Source organism: Nyctereutes procyonoides, unplaced genomic scaffold (assembly GCF_905146905.1).
Source record: "Nyctereutes procyonoides isolate TBG_1078 unplaced genomic scaffold, NYPRO_anot_genome, whole genome shotgun sequence".
Classification (NCBI taxonomy): domain Eukaryota; kingdom Metazoa; phylum Chordata; class Mammalia; order Carnivora; family Canidae; genus Nyctereutes; species Nyctereutes procyonoides.
Genome location: NW_026575148.1, coordinates 2,588,962 through 2,609,035, shown reverse-complemented (window position 1 = coordinate 2,609,035; position 20,074 = coordinate 2,588,962). Strand labels below are relative to the sequence as shown.

Sequence of the window (20,074 nt, the reverse complement as noted above, 5' to 3'; positions counted from 1 at the left end):
CAAAGCCATTGACACTACATTTGAATGTGGTAGGAATGGAAAGGTTAACAAGATCCTCTAAATTTCTTTGCATTCTCTTGTATCCACTGTAAGTCTGTGATACTAATGATCACACTAATATTATACTGTCTGCCAAATCTCTTTATTTGTAAACACAACTTTAATCACCTAGAGTTTTCTTTTGTGGGTGGTTTATTCAAGAATATTTGGTAACTGTCATACTTGCTCAATAAATAGATATTAGGTAAAATTACTTTTCTCAAGCATATTTAAGGAGGTTCAAAATAATGTTTGTATAAAACAAAAGGACACAACTTTGTTTTGTAAGAATTTAATGTGTAAACAGAAAAATAAGCAACAAAACAATTTTGCCTGTTAATATAGCAATTTTAAAGACACTTCACCAACAAGTACTTTTTTATATACAGGAGGCTCTCTCTGCATTAAAGTTTACCTTCTTGTGGAATAACTAACTTCACAGTCTCTCAGATTCTAAGCCAGAAAGACAAGATTCATACTGGTAAAGCAACCTTTAAATACTCCCTGTCTTCACCGTTTAGTCTACTTTAAACTTATAAAAAAGATCTTCCAAAGAGGGAAGACCCTGCACTTAAGGCAGATGGGGCTGGGGCCTCCTGGGAGCAAGTCCTTGCCCAAATGGGTTGTCTTACCATCTGCTGGACTAACACTGGAGGCAAAATTGAGAGCTAGGAATAAAAATACCTAGATCTTTAGTGCATTTGACCAATTCACAGGGTTATCTGCAGATTTATATTAAAGCAAGTCAACAGAGCCATTGAAATCAGGTTTGTATAAATTAAATGGTATTAGACTAAAGAGGTAAGAGACTAAAACATCAATGTCTTACTTTACAATCCTAAGTGATGTAATTTGCCCATCACAACTAGAAACTTGATTTGAGTTTCTATTTTAAGTCCAGCAGATTGCTGTTTTAACATGGACTTTTTATGTTTTCCATTTAAAATATTTAAAATTCCCCAGAAGCTTACTTCAACAAGTAACGCACATATGATTGATATAGCACTGAACTAACAATGGTCTTCACACCCACCTTGAATTATCTGAGGAGGTATTAAAATTGAAAGTGATGTTTTTCCTGAGAAAGTCATGTTACAAAATGGTCAAAGACAATATAAATTTTCTTCAGTCCTCCCCTCCAGAATATAAGATGGGAAAATCAGGTTATAATATATTTTGTGAGGAAAACATGTTAGTTTTCCAGAAGTTTGTTTTCAGTCACTTACAAGGCCACATCTTTTTTAGAGGGCAAGAACCAAATTAAGTGATCATTTCTGTTAAGGTATCAATGAATACACATGGCAAATTTTGTTTAGTGTGTAAGCAATTTTTATAGGAAATAGTTTACAGGTGGGGAAACTAAGGCACAGAAAACTTAACCAAGCTCATTTTCAAGGTTGAGTCTAATAGCAAAGGTAGAAATAGAATCTACGGCTTTGATTCTCAAGATTAGAGGGTGATGGGTAGTATCTTCCTAAAGGGGAAAAATTATTTTCTTTATTCTTTTTGGAAAGTAATACTAATAAATCATTAAAAAATATATAATACAAATTCCACTGAAAATCTTTGGCAATTGTGTGTCTTTGGAGGCTGGGGGTCTTAGGTATTTTCCCTGCCAAAACATAAAAAGGCAAGGGAGCCAGTTTATAATTGAAACAAGAAAAATTAATCTTAATTTTAAAATGACCTGAGTTGCATTTTGCATTGTTATATAAATCGGCTGGATAACTAGGAGTCCTGTGAAATTTAATAACAGCAACTACACCTCACAGATTTCAAACGTGCATTCTGCACTGAGATTTATATGACTAGCACTTTCTCTACACTTTGGTAAAATACAAAATAAGATATCTTAATTTTTCATAAGCCCAACTATTCAAAGATATCAAACTTATAGTGGGATGATTAATCAATATATGGTACTGAGTTGGCTCCAAATTCAAGTATTTGTTAATATTCACCCCAGGTTTTTGTAAGGGCTGAGATGTGAGCTGGGAAACCCATACCATTCAGATCAGCATTTTCCTGTGTGTGTCTGTTTTTAATCACAAAACTTCCACTCTCTTAAAATGTGCAATTGTTAAGAGCTCAGGTTTATGTAGTCTCAATGCAGCACAGAACGTACCATGCAAAAGTAAAAGAAAATTAGCTTCAAGTTTCTTTGTTTTTAAAGTGCTCTCTGTGCGGTATGAAGTCAACTTTCAGAAGACAGAAATCCACTATGATGACTAGTAACAGTTTTACAACAGATCGAGTTCAACAAGAATAATTTGTCCAAATGTGAATACACAGATTAAAAGATGCAAAAACTCTAGGCACATTGAAATCGAAATGATACCAAAAAAATCCATCTGAATACATAAGATGACAGAGGTGTTGAAAAGAAATGGGACAGTATCAGAGACTAATGGGTAAGATAACCAGTATGTAAACTCTAAGTGGTTCTGAGTATTTTGACAGCAAATATTTGTCCAACAAAACAAGAACAAAAATATCAGAAATAGAAAACAAGGCTGTCCAAATGTTCAGAAGTGGTATCAGCAGAAAGATATATTTGGAGAAGTTTCATAGCTTAATAGGTTGCTTCATCCATGTTGTCGTCACTGTCTGCACCAAAATCATCTCCATCTTCAAAGTATGAATTAATGTAGTCATTTTCCTAAGTGAAATGATATATTATTCCTCAGTAAACATTAAAATGAATGAGTAGTAAGATAATTATCAAAAAATATAAGGTAGGCGGTCCCTTTAAGTTTATCAATATCAAGTCTGGGTAATAAAACAGACCTTAAAAAGTCTATTTCGTGCTTAAAAAAAAAACACATTAGTTTTCACTCCCATCCACCTGTGCTGCTTGCCACAAGGCCATCACCTCCTAATGTTTTTAGTCACCAACTAGTTAAGAGAAAATGCAGGAATTTCCGATACACTTTAGTAGAATAGACACCTGGAATTCCTTACACCTTAGTAGGATGGCACATGGGGTTTAGTTAGCTAAACACTAACTCCAAACACTCCAAACAAATGTACAGACGCTCAAGAAACAGCCAATTTATGTTAACGTTCATTAAACTACACCAGAAAGGAGGTTTTCAATTAGGCCATGTAACTGAACTCAAGTACAGGGATTTTTGCTTCCTATCAAAAAACAGGCTTCCAGACACCAAATCAACCCTATAAAATGCCATATTCCATCGAGGGCCCCACAGTTTCCTTGAGGTTAAGAGGAACTAAGCACCTGGGAACAACTTAATTATTAAGATTGGGGAAGACATCCATGTAAATGATTCCTTCCTGATATTTCTGTGCTTTCTATCAAAAATTCAAAAATCCATTTTGGATGCGGATTAGAAATTTAAAACCAACTGCAGTGTATGGGCTGTATTTGGATTTTGACTGGAATGAATATTACCTTTTTTCAGACAAAAATTCATTATCTTAGGTGTAAGAATGATGGTGTGATGTTAAAGAGAGCTAATTTTTTAATACACACTGAAATATTTATGGATGAAATGATACAATGTCTAGGATTTGCTTTTTATAATAATCCAAGGTGGATGGGGAATGGAAGTGAGAGTGGACTGGGTGAATGAATGAGTGTTTGAAAGACTGGCTATAAATTGATGATTGTTAAAGCTGGGTGATAAAGTCTATGGTTTTTATTTTACTCATCACTAGATTTTTATTCATCGTTGAAATCTGCCATAAAAAAATTAATCTCTACATCTCTGCTCTGTATAGCAGGAATTATGATAGAGTAAGAAATAGAGACTATTCTGAAAAGGTCATCTGGATATCAGCTTTTTTAGTATCTGCATGGTGGGATTTTTTAATATATAAATTTATATAAATAATGCAAGATATATTATTCAGATGTAGATTTCATTACTTTGTCTTCCCTAAACACTGTAAGTTTCTGTATCCAGTAAGTTTCCATAGCATCTCTAGGAAGATGGCGTGGTTTCTCTGGTGCCGAGAAATCCAGTAACATCTAGAAGCCTGGCTGTAGCCTGGAGCTAGTGTACAGAGGAGGGGTGGCATGGCTGAGAGTTCAAATGAGATCATCTTGTAAATGAGATTGGAAGGTTACCTCACTATTCCAAATCAAGCATATACAACTTATGCTTCAGATGTGAGCACCTCCAAGTATGTTCAGTCATTCACCTTAGGTAATTTCATGATGTTAATAATCTTGATGCAGGTACAAAGTGAGAACTTCTTGAAACTGATGGCTTAAATGGTTCTTCGCTTTCATTTGAACCCTTGCTTTTTTCTTTAATTATTCAAAAGACTGAAGAAAGAAAAAGTCTGCATTTCTCTCATTTTACATAGAGGTGTTACATAGATAATTTGTTCCATTTACTCTTCAAAAATAATGCTTATCAAATTCTCAATATGTCCAGTAAGTTAGTTAATATGAATTTTTCATTAATTAATTGCTAAAAAGGGCCAAGATGATTTTAAATCTAGAAAGTCTTTAACTGAGCTTCCCTCTCCATATCTCACCCAGCCTCATACCCAAAACCTATATCCTTTATTAAAGTGGAAAGGTTTTGTTTGTTTTGAATGAAATACAGGTATATAAACTGTGCTTAGTACTCTGCTAAAGCCTAACATGGAATTCTGAAATTACTAGAATCCTGAGGTTTGCTATTGTTAGGGAAGATCTTAATTTCAACACAGCTTACCTCAAGCAGACTTTATAAACAGCATTCCAAAAGCCAGTCTTGTCTAGAAAACAGGCTACTACCTACTCAAAGACAATAGCATGCCACAACCCCTAAGACCAGTTGGGACAACCAAAAATGTTTCCAGATATTACCAAATATACCTTGGTTGAGAATCACTGGTTCATAGCAACAAGCTTTCAAGCATGATTTAACCATGACTCCTTCCAATCCAAGCAACCGAGGTTTCTAATACACAAATATTTGATAAAACCACTCCACTGCTTTAAACCCTTCAAAGGCTCTTCATAGCCCGCAGGATAAAGTCCTATTGCTCAGTCTGGTATTTAAGATCCTGTATTTGTCTCTTCCGCTTCACATCTCCACATACTCCCACTTGGACTCTCTAGTCCAGCCACATTGACTCACCCGGTCCACACTGTTAGGCTACACTCTCATCACCTGCAAAACTTCTCCGTGCTCTTTCCTCTATCTGCAAGTCTCTTCCCATCCATTTCTCATCTTGATCTGATTAAGTCTTCAGACTGTCTTCTGTGAGATATCTTTTTGATATCACTAAAACGGAGCTTGGTGCCCCTCTTATGTACCCCTATGGCATCCTCTACTATATTACACTATAGCATTATTCAGTGTATTGTAAGGGTCTCCTTTCTGGTATGTCTCCTCACTACACCCATATCCCTGATGAGAGAACTGTATCTATCCTGATATTCCCCTTGCCTAGTACAATTCCAAGCATATGCTTGGTGTACAATTATTATACAGTGAATGAAGAAAAATGAGGACTAATTGGTGAATATACAGGGCAACTGAAATTTTGGCTAGGGATGCAGTCAGGGAGATTGCAGAGAGAAAAGGAAATCCAAGCAAAGAAGTCTGAAGAATACTGACATTTAAAGATTAGAAAGAGAAGAACTCAAAAGAGACCATGAAAAAGTACCAGAAATAGGAGAAAAACAAGAAGTGTTGTGTCACAAAAAGCAAGAAAAGGAACAATGTTTGCCTATGTCTTGGCATGCAGCACAGTGCCTGGCATATAGTTGATGCCATAATTGCCTTAAATTGTTGAATTTAAATAAAGGAAATAATATTTTAATAATGAAGTTGTAAGCAGTGTTAAATGTTGCAGAAAAGAAATAAGCACTAAAATTTGTCTATTGGTGAACTTGGTGGCAATAATTTCAATGGCATGTACATGGAAATCACATTAAAAAGAACTAAATGGAGGAGGGTAGGGAGGAGTGAGCAAGTGAAGCCAGCTAAGAGGCTTTCCAGGAGATACCAGGACAGAGAATGTGGGCAACATACTTTATAATGAAAGATGAACATATTTTAATGCATGAATGGAAGCAGTAAGTAGTAGGTAAAAACCCTGAAAATATGAAAAAAGGAAGGGATATAAGGATTATAGATCCCCCAAAGGCCAGACAATTAGCTCCAAATAAAATGAAGGCTACTTCTTCCACTGAAAACGAAGGGGGAGGAAGAAAGACATGTAGTTTGAAGGCAGATGACATGAAATTAGGGGAGTTTCTTCTATATGGCTTCATTTTCTGTATGAGGGTATTATCTACTAAGAAAGGCAGTCAAGGAGAGGGATTACGAAGAAAAGGGATGAGCTAAAATGATGTAGACAAATGACTTGATAAGAGAAACAGAGAAACCAGCATGTGAGCCAGCCAACAGTGGCTAGTGAGTATTGTTTTTGCGGCATCAGTTTCTGTGACTCCTCAGAAAAGTTCAATAGGTGGTTTGGAGGGGAGACAGTGGAACTGATCAAAGGTTACCTTGTTCTCAAGGATGTGCTGAGAGGACAAGGGATGAGAGTAATGGCAAGGAAGCACTTAAGGGTGAGCAAGGGTCTAGGCCCCTTAGGGAAGGAAATTAAGACAGGGAACTAGTAAAGAGGAAATAGAGAATCAGAGGTCTGGCAGTCTCAATCACATCAGAGTGCAGGAATAAAAAAGTGAATGATCCGGAAAGAAAGTTGGAGACAATAAGATATGTTTAGTTTTAAAATGTTTAAAACTTATCTGGAAGAATAAAGAATACTCAGGAAAATTCTCCCTAGAAACATTAACAAATAATCAGAAGCTTCTGTTAATTGGAATAGCAGAGTGATAGTTCAAAAATCAGGTCCCAGAAATATATCTAAATAGAAGTGGGAAATCTAATAGTTGATACAGGGGAATTTCAAATCAATGAAGAAAGCAAATTATTTAATAAATGAGGTTAGCAGCTGGCTAGCCATTGGAAATAGATAAAAATGGATCTGTACCTCTCCCTTTACACCAATGTAAAATTCTAAAACAAACCAAGTTTAATGTAAATGAATAATAACGATTTCATAGTTATAGCAGTTTCAGGTAAAGTAAAGATTCATTGTCCTGTGAGAGGCTAAAATGGAGTGAAGACAAAGTTCACTGCCATGGAGAAGAAAGGAGAAAGAAACTAGGGTTACTGCATGAGGTATCTACTAAGTCCCAAAGATGCTGTGGCCAACAAAGTTACCCTGCTCAAAAATATCCTTATTTGCTCTAGCTTATTTTGAAATGCACCATGCATGTTTCTGGAAGTTAGAAATCCCAAATCCAAACTACTAAGTCCTAACTCAGTCAAATACTTGAGGTTAGATCATAACTGTTCTCTGGCAGGGTCCTATGCACTTTGGGGCTTGAAACATGATGATATTCCACGGATTTCCTCTTCACACCCTAAATGACTAAGTCCTTAATTACAGTAATGGCAGATTTAAATTTTTATGTAGATAAATCTTAAACTAATCTATCAATTTGTTTCACTTATGGACTTCCACTTAGGGTTGCCTATCAACTTATTCTCACCTCCTATATTCAGTTTGGTATCATTATTTCAATGCTATAATAATTCTCTTGAACTAAGGAACTGATACCAGGGATAATAACATATCCTTCATTGCCATCGACTTGGTTTTGGTTTGTTAATTTAATTATATAGCATATATCCAATTCCTTATTAAATAATCCGTAAACTTTGTAACTTTGTTACCCACCCCAAATAAACCATTACCTCTTCTTGCTCTTCTTCATCATATTCCTCTTGTTCTGCAGCATCATCGTCCTCCTCCTCATCACCTTCTTTACTTTTCTCTTTGCTTCCTTCTTTCTCTTCATTTTCCTCATCTGATTTTTCACCATCACCTCTCTTTTCCAATTCCTGGTATAAATGAACTTCATTAATTTAAATGGAAACCACTACACTTTGACCTCCCTGCTTAGCCTCAAGAAAACAGTTACCTATAGCCTTATTCTAATCCTCCAGACCACTACCTAGGAAACTGTGAGTTCACTCAAGAAAGGAGGAACTCTCTGTCCTGTCATTATACTAGTATTTTCATTGATTTTGTTACTTTATAATTAGGTTTCAGGTATTGTTGGGTATCGGCTCTAAGCATAATGACTTATTTTTATGGTTTCTATCCTACCTTCTTCTAAAATGTTGAGTTGATTTAGTTTATAGAGAGAAACTTTCAGAATGCTACTTTGTTATCTTTTCAATATGAAAGGAGAAAAGAAAATATAACGGTAACATTTCAAAAATATCTACATTCTAAAATTTTACTTACTTACTTACTTACTTACTTACTTACTTACTTACTTATTTATTTATTTATTTATTTATTTATTTATTTATTTAGTAAGTTCTATGCCCATCCTGGGACTTGAACTCACAACCCTGATATCCAGAGTCCCATGCTCTACCAACTGAGCCTGCCAGGTGCTCCTGCTCCTATGTTTTAGTTTATAAGAGAGATAATTTTTTAAAAAAGATTTTATTTATTTATTCATGAGAGATATATACAGAGAGAAAGAGAGAGAGGCAGAGACACAGGTATAGGGAGAAGCAGGATCCCCACAAGGGGCCCGATGTGGGACTTGATCCCTGGACCCCGGGATCACGACCTGAGAGCCAAAGGCAGACGCTCAACCACTGAGCCGCCCAGGTGCCCCAAAGAGAGATCATTTAAAACAATGAATACATAATCATTTGGTGTGGATTATCCTGTTTGCAGATTATCCCTGTCTTTCTTTCTCTCTGTTCTCCTTCATTATTTACTTCTTATTTCCAGGAATTTTTACTTCTTAACATATCTGGCAGATTGAAGAGAAAGAGATTAAAACTTCAATCCTTGCCAAAAACAAAACAAACAAATAACAATTAAAACCACTATCAGGCACCTGAGTGGCTCAGTTGGTTAAGCGTCTACCTTTGGCTCAGGTCATGATCCCAGGGTTCTGGGATAGAGCACCACATCAGGCTCCCTGCTCAGCCAGGAGTCTCTTCTCCCTCTCCTCTCCCTCTGCTCCCAGCCCTAGCTGTGTGCTCACTCTCTTTCTTTCTGTCTCGAATAAAATAAATAAAATCTTAAAAATAAAATAAAACCACTGTCAACATTAGCACTTCCTAGCAACTCAGGAGGCAAAAGAGAGATGTTGTTAGGAAACCTTGATTGCTTGATGGCTTCACTTATTCACTGTTAAAATCCCTGCTACTTTCTCGTAACACACAAATTTAACTTTACGGTTACATCTTTAAATTTCTATGACTACCAACATTTCTTTCCCTTTGATAAAAAAGGGTCTGTTTTCATTACTGTCACTATCCATTCACTAAATTGATCTATGTTTAATTTGCACGAGTGAGAGAATTCCACAAGCTTTACAGGAGGTGGATACAACAATAATTTCATATATTAATACTCATAATTAAAGCACAGGATCACTTTAGCTAAGATATGATTATTCTTAAACAATAATCAGAACGTTAGTTCATATAGCTGCAAATGCTCCATCCTATTATATTTGCTTTGTAGATTACACATAGAGAGAAAACATATTTTGTATCTGGAGTGACTACAACTTTGTGGTTCCTTTATTGGCTCTTAAATATTTATTTTTAAAATCTCTTTAATTACATTCAAGTTTGAATTTAAGGAAATCAAAGGCAACAAAAAAACTACATCAGATAGATTCAATTTCTAACCAAAATTCAAGTTTCACCTTTCGTACTTCACTCCACTGAGGCAGAACAAATAAAGTCAAGGTAATATAGACATAAGATGATTTATCTTCACACTGACCCATGCTGCCTTATATGAGTTATTACTACAATATACTGTGTGCAGTTTTTCTAACTGATAATCCCTTTGGGAAATTGCAAGTAAACAAAATAGTGTTTATAGATCTTCTAAAGTGTCTATAAATATATACATACACATACCCACACAGAATGATGCTACACCAATATTAACATATGGACTTTTTTCTTTTTTCTTTTAATCAAATTGCAGTAAAGAGGCCTACAACCCACAAATTTTGTGTAGTTAAAAGAGAATCATAGTGCTATATTTATTAAATACACTTTAAATGCACTGTGCAAGGTATATACTGTATCTGAAAAATCCTATTAGCTATTATTTCATAATTAACAATAAACTTATTTAACCAGTTATGGAATATGTTTTCAAAATATAAAAATCATTCACTGCTCTGTAGGACTAGGAAGTCTTTATTTCCATTACTGTCACCTCAAATATTTTTAAATAAACAACTTTATTTGTATCACAAAGACCCAAATCAAACCCATAAAATACTTAAATCAGTTAACCATAGCAGATTTATGCAATTAAAAAAAATGATCTCAGAGCCACACATATTGTCTCATTACTTTTTTCTTTTTGCACTTAGCAACTAGTTTTGGCTTATCTACTTATTAGTCTCCATTTTCTCCTCTGTCAGATTTAACTATATACTGGCACTATCTTACAGAACAATGTGATTAACACATAGTGAAAACACTTTACAAACAGTTAATTTATAGAGAGGGAACAATTCTTCCAGTTTAAATAATAAGCAGCCACCCTGTAGAGAGAGCTTCTTCTAAGTCAAGCAGAAAAAAGCTCAAATATTAGTTTACTGCTGTCTGATTATTCACACATTAATCATGAGATTTGACTGTTCCTTCCTCTCCACCCACAGACGTTTTATTACAATAAAACTTGCAACTACTTTTGCTGAAGAAACGAACAATAAGTCAGCGAGAAGCTAATTTTGCTCTTTAACTGAGAGAAAATAAAGCTAACTCATTTAGATCTCCAGATTTAAAACTCCAGTTTTAACAATGTGCAAAATGAAAAAGGTCTTCAAGTGTAGAAAATCGGGAAACACAATTTGTTCTGATGAGAAACCACATCAGATCAATCTTCCTTATTGCACAAGTCATCTTAGCAACTTCTTTCCGGGAAGCTTTAAGAACAGTAAGACTCTGTTCAATCAATACAGGTTGGCTAGTTCTGCAACCCCATGCATCATCACTCCACCACAGTTACACCTGACCGTTATCACTATTCCTTCAATACCCTCCTGGTATTATTTTCAGACATGTTACCTCCAGTACCTCCAAGTTCTGGCCAAAAAAATCACAAAAATAAGAGTTTCTGTTACTATATAGCTCTGCCAACTTGACCAGGCAAGTAAAAGTTTTAAAGCCTTGACCTCCTCATCTATAAGTAAGGAAAAATAATACACACCTCTCTTTGTTGTTATGGAATCCTCAGGACATAATGTATAGAAATAGCTTTCATCAAAGAGCCTGATACATAATAAGTTCTCAATAAGCACTAGTTGCTATCATTATCATCATCATCACCATCAATGCAAGGTAATATATGCATAGAGAGTGGGAATAAATTGGCCTAACCACCATGGAGAGTGATCTGTCAATATTTATCCATATTATCCAATACATATAACAACTGACCCAAGAAACCCACTTCAAGAAATCTACATATGTAAAATGTTATACTTAATATGATTTCACTATGGCACTGTTTATAATAGCAGAACACTAGAATGAACATTATGCCCATCAATAGGGTACTGGTTACTTTTATTTTTTTAAAGATTTTATTTACTTATTCATGAGAGACAGAGTAAATTTTCAGTTTACTAACTTTTCGGATTTTTTACCTTTCTATTTTTGAAATATGGACAGCAATGAAAGTAAAAAGTAAGATGTGCTTTTTTTCCTCAATAGAATGTTCTACACTTACCATGAGACAGATAAAAAAAGCATTTAAAAAAGTACATATACATGGGACGCCTGAGTGGCTCAGCAGTTGAATATCTGCCTCCAGCTCAGGGTGTGATCCTGGAGACCCAGGATCGAGTCCCACATCGGGCTCCCCGCAGGGAGCCTGCTTCTCTCTCTGCCAGTGTCTCTCCCTCTCTCTCTCTCTCTCTCCTGAATAAATAAATAAAACCTTTAAAAAAATAATAAAAAAGAAGGATAGGATGAGGCTTCTTCATCTCCCAGCTAAGAATGTTCAAATCTGTTCAGTTGCCCTGTGTGCAGGGCTTGGCTCTGCCAAATCCACGTATTATTAAAAAGTGAGAGAAGGTGGAAAGACTGAAAAAGGGGAAAGGAGGCACGACACTTTTCAGCTTGCTTGTGTAGCAAGAAGGAAACCTTACCTCGATTTTTTTCAACACATCTGCAGTATTAGTGAGCGAAGCGCCTTTGCCTGTATCTTTCGCCTTTTCGGATTTGGGGCCTGTTGAAGTAAAACCACTGGTAACTCGTTATTTCTATAATAGCAGCTGTCTATCATTATTTCTTTGCCTCTTTATATTCTGTGTAGCATAGTGATATGTCATAGTGGGTAGTCACAGAGTTTGCAGACTGAACTGATTTTCTTAAAGAATAACAAACCAGTATGCCTCACCAGTTTTCCATGATAAGAAGTAAATGATAATCACTTCATAGAATGTTTTCTAACACTGTAACCAGGTATCTTTTTACCAGTACTGAAAATCTGTACTGGCAAGTAATGTTATTAAGGCGTAAATACTAAAAACTTAAGTCCAGTAGAAGCACCAGGGGACCAGCGAAAGACTCTCACAAATACATCATCTTGTACTGGCTTCCTGTTCACTGATCAGCATACTTTAACTAGGATAATTGGACCAGGTTTGGAAAATAAAAAAACAAGTGCAAATAAATACACATTTGTCAATGGTTAAAGAAATGACGAAGAAGTTATACTCGTGGAACATAAGCCTCATCTTTGGAATGAAGATTAAAATGGTTAAACTCAACACACCTGTTACATGGATCTGAAAACTCAAAGCAATATAAATAAAATGTTTTAATGGCTCTGGGATATTTTTAAAGCCATATTAAAAAAATAATGCATTTGAAGCTATTCTACAACTGCATGGAATGGAGAGTTATTTCACATATAGATCCTGCCAGTCAGTTACCAAGGCATTAGGATAAGCTACAAAATTGTCCCACTGTGATCAAAAAGTATTATAGTCCTTCCCCCAAATCAAACTAAATACCTAGAAATTACTTGGTAACAGAGAAAAATATGGCTAAGAAAGATGTAATTTTGTTAAAGATTAACATTTAACCTATAGAAGAAGAAATTTCTAGATTGTGGTGGATGGCCCATAAGTGACGGAATTACAATTTACTGTGTTATACCAAATTGCCCCTCATGGAGTCACTGAGCTCAGAACCCCAAACATACATGTATTTGAAGTTTTGCTCAAAAGAAAGGTGACATTTAATAATGGGTAACTTTCTCTGTTCCCCTTGAGAGTAAGGGCTGTTTAATCTAAACTGTAGCACATAAACTGTAGTATCATATACAGATGCCAGAAAACATTAGCTAAGAATGTAATTCACTCACATCATGAAGTCTTTTTTTCTAAGAATCATTTGTCGAATTATTTAAATTTCGTAACACATAAGTCTGTTAAATGGCTATTACAGAACATGGTCAGATAAATAAACTTATTAAAAACTACCCATCTCTAGGGGTGCCTGGGTAGCTCAGCAGGTTGAGCCGCTGACTCTAGATTTCAGTTCAGGGTCCTGGGACTGAGCCCTGTGTTGTCTCCAAACTCAGTGGGAAGTCTACTTCAGGATTCTTTTTTTTTTTTTTTTACTTCAGGATTCTTTTTCTTCCTTTGCCCCTCCCTCCCTCTTGCTCTCTCTCGCTAATAAATAAATCTTAAAAATAAAAAAATACAAATAAAAATAAACCCTACTTATCTCTTAAGTAAGAAAGTCAGTTGCCGAAGAGCCACTAAGCATTTTTTGCTACTTATCAATCTGGTTTTATAGAATCATGAATTCTTTTACCTATTACTGGGAGAGAAGTGTCAAATTACCAAAATTTGTTGGGACACCTGGTTGGCTCAGCAGGTTGAGTGTTCAATTCTTGGTTTTGACTCAGGTCATCATTTCAGGGTTGTGAGATAGAGCCCAATGTTGGGCTCTGTGTTCAGTGGGGCGTCTGCTGAAATGCTCTCCCTCTCCTTCTCCTCCCCCTCTCCCAACTCATGTGGTCTCTCGCTCTCTCTAAAATAAATAAATCTTAAAAAAAATTACCAAAATTTGTTAAAAGACTGTTTTAACCCCAAAACATTAACATGCATTTTTTTCCCCACCTTTAGCCAGATACATGCATATATTTGAAATTTTTTTGGTTTCTTTCAATACCGGCCAATAGCTGGTTCTTCAAGAAACAAACATTTTTTCAGCTTTGGCTCTTTGGGTACTGTTTACTTTCATGGAAGTGGAGGTCATTTTAACAAAAGAGAAAGTATAAGCTTATCGAGAATAAAACGCAAAAAATTACACAATGTACAAAAATAAAAAGCTCACAATGGAAACAAAGTTTTGTGGTTGTTGCTTTATTTTTTCACAAATGGAAATTCTGACACATTGGACTTTCTCCTAATTATCAATGTGTATATAAAGTTCCAGGGATGAGCAGTCAGTGGGATGTATTTGAAAACATTTATTTTTCCAAATCAGACACATTCTTTTTGGCTCTTTAAGGTCTGCTACAAATTCGTGATACACTAGGACATGTCCAGTATCATTAATGCATGTTTGTAAAAACAACATATTTGTCCAATAAAAGCCAAAGGTATAAAAGACAGGAGATAAACTATTATATCTCGACATACAATATTTTGGGTTTTTTAAATATAATATTTTATACTCAAGCAAGCTAAATACTCTTATATGTAGGGGATCCCTGGTGGCTTAGCAGCTTAGCACCTGCCTTTGGCCCAGGACATGATCCTGGTGTCCTGGGATCAAGTCCCACATTGGGCTCCCTGCATGGAGCCTGCTTCTCCCTCTGCCTGTGCCTCTGCCTCTCTCTCTCTGTGTCTGTCATGAATAAATAAAATCTTTTTAAAAAATAATAATAAATAAATATTCTTATATATTGTAGTTCTGAGATGAAACAAAATAAAAATATTTCCACTTTAAATAAATATGTCAGAACTTAGCAAATTATATATTTCAGATATATGCATTTTATTATATGTAAAATGTAACTCAAGCTGTTAAATAAGGGAGGGGCCTCTCTTTCAAAAGACACAAGATGAAGCAACATTTCCTAACTCATTCTATGAGGCCAACATTACCCTAATACCAAACCAGACAAATATTATAAGAAACAAAATAGAAAACTAGTACCTCTCATGAAAATATAAGTGAAAATCTTCAATAAAATATTTCCAAATCCAATCCCACAATGTATGGAAAGAATAATATGTCACAACTAAGTAGGATTTATCATAGGTATGTAAGGCTGGTTCAACCTTCCAAAACCAATTAACATAATCTACCACATTAACAGGCTAAAGGAAAAAAAAAATCACATGATCCTATCAACAGATTCAGTAAAAGCATTTGACAAAATCAAACACCTATTCATGACTAAAAAAATTCTTAGTAAACAAGGAGTAGAGGGGAATTTCCTAAAGCTGATAAAGAACACCTACAGGGATGCCTGGGTGGCTCAGTGGTTGAGCATATGCCTTTGGCTCAAGTAGTGATTCTGGGGTCCAGGGATTGAGTCCCACATCAGGCTCCCCATGGGCAGCCTGCTTCTCCCTCTGCCTCTGCCTCTGCCTCTCTCTCTCTCTGTGACTCTCATGAATATATTAAGTAAAATCTTTTTTTTTTAAAGGTTTATTTTTTTTAATTTTTATTTATTTATGATAGTCAGAGAGAGAGAGAGAGAGAGAGAGAGAGAGAGAGAGGCAGAAGAGAGGCAGAGACACAGGCAGAGGGAGAAGCAGGCTCCATGCACCGGGAGCCCGATGTGGGATTCGATCCCGGGTCTCCAGGATCGTGCCCTGGGCCAAAGGCAGGTGCCAAACCGCTGCGCCACCCAGGGATCCTATATTAAGTAAAATCTTAAAAAAAAAAGACAGCTACAAAAAAATCCTATAGCTACATCATACTTAATGGTGAGAAGTTTGACACTTTCCCACTAAGATTAGGAACAAGGTAAAAAAGTTCCGTAATATCACTGCTTTCAACAGATTGAGAAGGAAGAAATAAAACTGTCTTCATTCACAGATGACATGATCATCTATGCAGAAAATCTGAAAGAATGAGCCAAAACTCTGAAAACTAATAACCAATTATAGAAGGGTTGCAAGCTACAAGGTTAATACACAATGGTCAATAGCTTTCTTGTATACCAACAATAAACAAGCAGAATTCAAAATAAAAAATCTAATACTATTTACATTAGCACGCCTCAAAATGAAATACTTAGATATAAATCTAACAAAATGTGTATACAGTCTAGAAGAAAACCACAAAACTCTGAAGAATGAAATCAAAGAACTAAATAAATGGACACCTACTGCATGTTCATGGAGAGTAAGACTCAGTATTATCAAGATGATTGTTCTTCCCAACCTCATCTATGGATTCAAAGCAAACTCAATCAAAATCCTAGTAAGTCATTTTACAATATCAACAAACTGTTCCTAATGTTTGTATGGAAAGGCAAAAGATCCAGAATAGCCAACACAATATTAAAGGAAAGAACAAAATTGGAGGACTGATATTACTGGACTTTAAAACATACTCTAAAGCTACAGTAATCAAGATTGTGTGGTAAAGGTGAAAGAATAAATACAGGTCAATGGAACAGAATAAAGGGCTCAGAAATAGACCCATATAAAAATAGAAAGAGAAGCAAAGGCAGTACAATGGAGAAAAGATAGTTTTTTCAACAAATGGTGTTGCATAAATCTAGGTACATCCTTACATCCTTCACAAAGATGAACTCAAAATGGATCACAACCTAAATGCAAAACACAAAACTATAAAACTCTTAAAGGATAACATAGGAGAAAATCTAGATGACCTTGGGTTTGGTGATGACTTCTTAGATACACCGCCAAAGCTAGCCACAGTCTATGAAAGAAATAACTGATAAGCTAGACTTCATTAAAATTTAAAAATTCCACCCTATAAAAGATAATGTCAAGAGAATGAGAAAACAAACCACAGACTGGGAGAAAATATTTGCAAAAGACAGATCTGATAAAGGATTCTGTGAAATAATAGAAAAAAATATATATTGGTCTCTGTTTCTGGTTCCTGGCACAGAACTCCTAAAACTCTTATAATTTCCAAAGTGATAAGAACACTAGGAGCATGTTTTGTTTTAATACTTAGTCTTTGAAATTGGTTCCTGCCAGAGTTCCTAATCCCTTGGAATTTACTGGGTGATAGGAGTACCTTTTGATCTAAGAATGGAACTCTTGGTGGGCCCCTGAATAGCTTCAGGATGGAGGTTGGTCAAAAGACAGAAAAAACCATAACTAATAGACTGTAATTTTCAGCTCCATTCCACGTTCCCTGGGCAAGGGGAGAGGAACAGGAGATTGAGTTAATGAGTGATCAAATCTATATAATGAAGCCTCTATAAGAATCTCCAAAGTATGGGGATTTGAAGTCTCCAGGCTTCAAACCAGAAAAATATTACAAGAAACAAAATAGAAAACTAGTACCTCTCATGAAAATATAAGTGAAAATCTTCAATAAAATATTTCCAAATCCAATCCCACAATGTATGGAAAGAATAATATGTCACAACTAAGTAGGATTTATCATAGGTATGTAAGGCTAGTTCAACCTTCCAAAATCAATTAACATAATCTACCACATTAACAGGCTAAAGGAAAAAAAGAAGTAAAGTCTGTTTCAAAAGGTGATCAACAGTGTTAAAGGAGGTTACGCAAAATTGCTGTGAGGTCAAGTAAAATAAAGATTGGAAAATGTAAACTAATTTTGACATTTTTTTTTTAATTTAAATATTTTATTTATTTATTTGACAGAGCACAAGCAGGGGGAGAAGCAGACTTCCCACTGAGTAGGGAAGCCCTATTTGGGGCCCGATCCCAGGACCCTGAGATCATGACCTGAGCTGAAGGCAGACACTTAACCAACTGAGCCGCTCACGTGACCTAAAATAGTCTCTACTTCTTGCATATTTTTGCTTCTGCAACTCCACTTTCTTGGGTTCTCCTTTTCCTCTCCTCTTTCTTTCCATATCTTTTCTTTGCTGATTGAATCTCCTCTATGAGCCTACTAGATTTTGGCACTCCTCCAAGTTTAGGCTTGGGCCCTCATTTCTTCTAATTCTCTAATTTTACCCCAGATAATCTCATCCTTCCTTCCTCATAGTTTGAATTACATTATCTACGCTGATCACTATCATCTCCATTTTGAGGCCCACCCACCCTGTATCCAACAACATGCTCAACACTTCTATTTGTATATTTCAAAGGAACCTTAAACATTACCTTTAAACTGCTCATGACTTACCCCTCACAAACCTGGTCTTTCTCCAACATTCTCCCACCAACCACATCCCGCCCAAGTCCTACTCATCATTCAATCTGGACTTCAATTCCATTTCCTCAAAAAAACTCCCCTGACCTCCAAATGAGGACATTGTGTTTTTGGTCAATATTTTTACTCCATTGAACGGTAAGCCCCATTAGGGCAAGGATTATTCCCACTTGGCTTACTGTTTTATTCCTTTTAACACAGTGTCTGGCAATAGTAGTTGCTCAACAACTTTTTACTCAGTGGAATTATGAAAGAACAACACGCTGGAAACTTTCACTTTGGTATTTTATGTACAACATAAAGTTCTAATCTACCAGTTCTCAAATTTTACCAGTTATGAATGTTTTAGTTAAAAACTTAAAATATAGGGGTGCCTGGGTGGCTTAGTTGGCTGAATGTCTGCATTCAGCTCAGGACATGATCCTAGGAGCCTGGGATCCAGCACCACATCCAGCTCCCTGCTCAGCAGGGAGCCTGCTTCTCGCTCCCTTTCTGCCATCCCCTGTCATTCTTTGGCTCTCTCTCTTTATCAGATAAATAAAATCTTTTTTTAAAAAAACCTTAAAATATGGACAGTATAACCACTAAAAGAATTTCAAATATGCAAAATTTCAAATTGAAAAAATGTCTGCATATTTGAAAAATCTTTCTTAACACATCAAAATTCCATAATTAAAGAAAGGAGAAACAATCAAACAAAAACAAAACAAAAATCAACAACAAAAAGATTTAATGAAATAACTAAATGCCAAACGTATCTTAAGAAAAAGCATTCAGAACACTGAGTGTAACTTCAGATTGATAATTCCATAATTAGAATTTGAGCAATAAATAACCTTTTTTAACCTAGATTATTACATTAGTCAATGTACCTTTTTTGCACTTCTTCCTTGGCATCATTTCTCTTGGGAGTCTTCTCCAATCTGCATGTACAAAAGAAAAAAAATTGTAATTTCTTCTAGTGGTTAGTGGCACTCAACATGACTAAAGGACATGACAGGGGGCACCTGTGTGGCTCAGTAAGTTAAGAAAATCTGATTTAGACTTAGGACAAGATGTCAGGGTCCTGGGATAGAGCCCTGAGTTGGGCTCCCCGCTCAGCAGGGAATCGGCTTGTCCCTATCCCTCTGCTCCTTCCTTTGCTCGAGCTCTCTCTCTGCCCCTCTCTCCCTCAAATAAATAAACAAAATATTTTAAAAATAATAAGGGACATAACAGGGGTGCCCAATGGCACAGTAGGTTAAGCATCGGACTCTTGGTTTTGGCTCGGATCATGATCTGAGGTTGTGAGATTAAGCCCCAGGGCTTAAGATTCTCTCTCCCTCTGCCTCTATCCACCCCTCTCTCAAGTAAAAAAACAAATCTTTAAAAAAAATTTAAAGGACATGATAGTTGCTTCTGCAATGAAAATAAAATTTCTTAATATCTGACTGAATTGAGCCTGGGAATCAAAAGATAATAGTGATGTATTTTCTCCTATGAAGAAGAAAGAGTTCATTAAAAAAAATTGGGGGGCATCTGGCTGGCTCAGCAGTAGAGCATGTGACTCTGATCCTGGGGTTGTGAGTTCAAGCCCCCTGCTGAATGCAGAGATTATTAATAAAATAAATAAACCTAAA

General features: G+C 35.8%; 1 protein-coding gene across 3 annotated transcripts in view; it reads right to left on the bottom strand.

Moving 5' to 3' along the window:
• The window catches only part of POLR3G (RNA polymerase III subunit G), a 47,502-nt gene that overhangs the window by 7,119 nt on the left and 20,309 nt on the right, over positions 1-20,074 (bottom strand). For 2 of the 3 annotated variants that reach the window (XM_055312786.1, XM_055312787.1), the window contains 3 exons: positions 19,328-19,378; positions 12,239-12,318; positions 7,776-7,922 (listed from right to left, as the gene is read on the bottom strand). In XM_055312786.1, the coding sequence (XP_055168761.1) occupies positions 7,776-7,922; positions 12,239-12,318; positions 19,328-19,378 (278 nt within the window). Of the gene's footprint in view, positions 1-315; positions 2,699-7,775; positions 7,923-12,238; positions 12,319-19,327; positions 19,379-20,074 lie in introns of those variants that run through there. The other variant, XM_055312789.1, reaches the window with a different exon arrangement.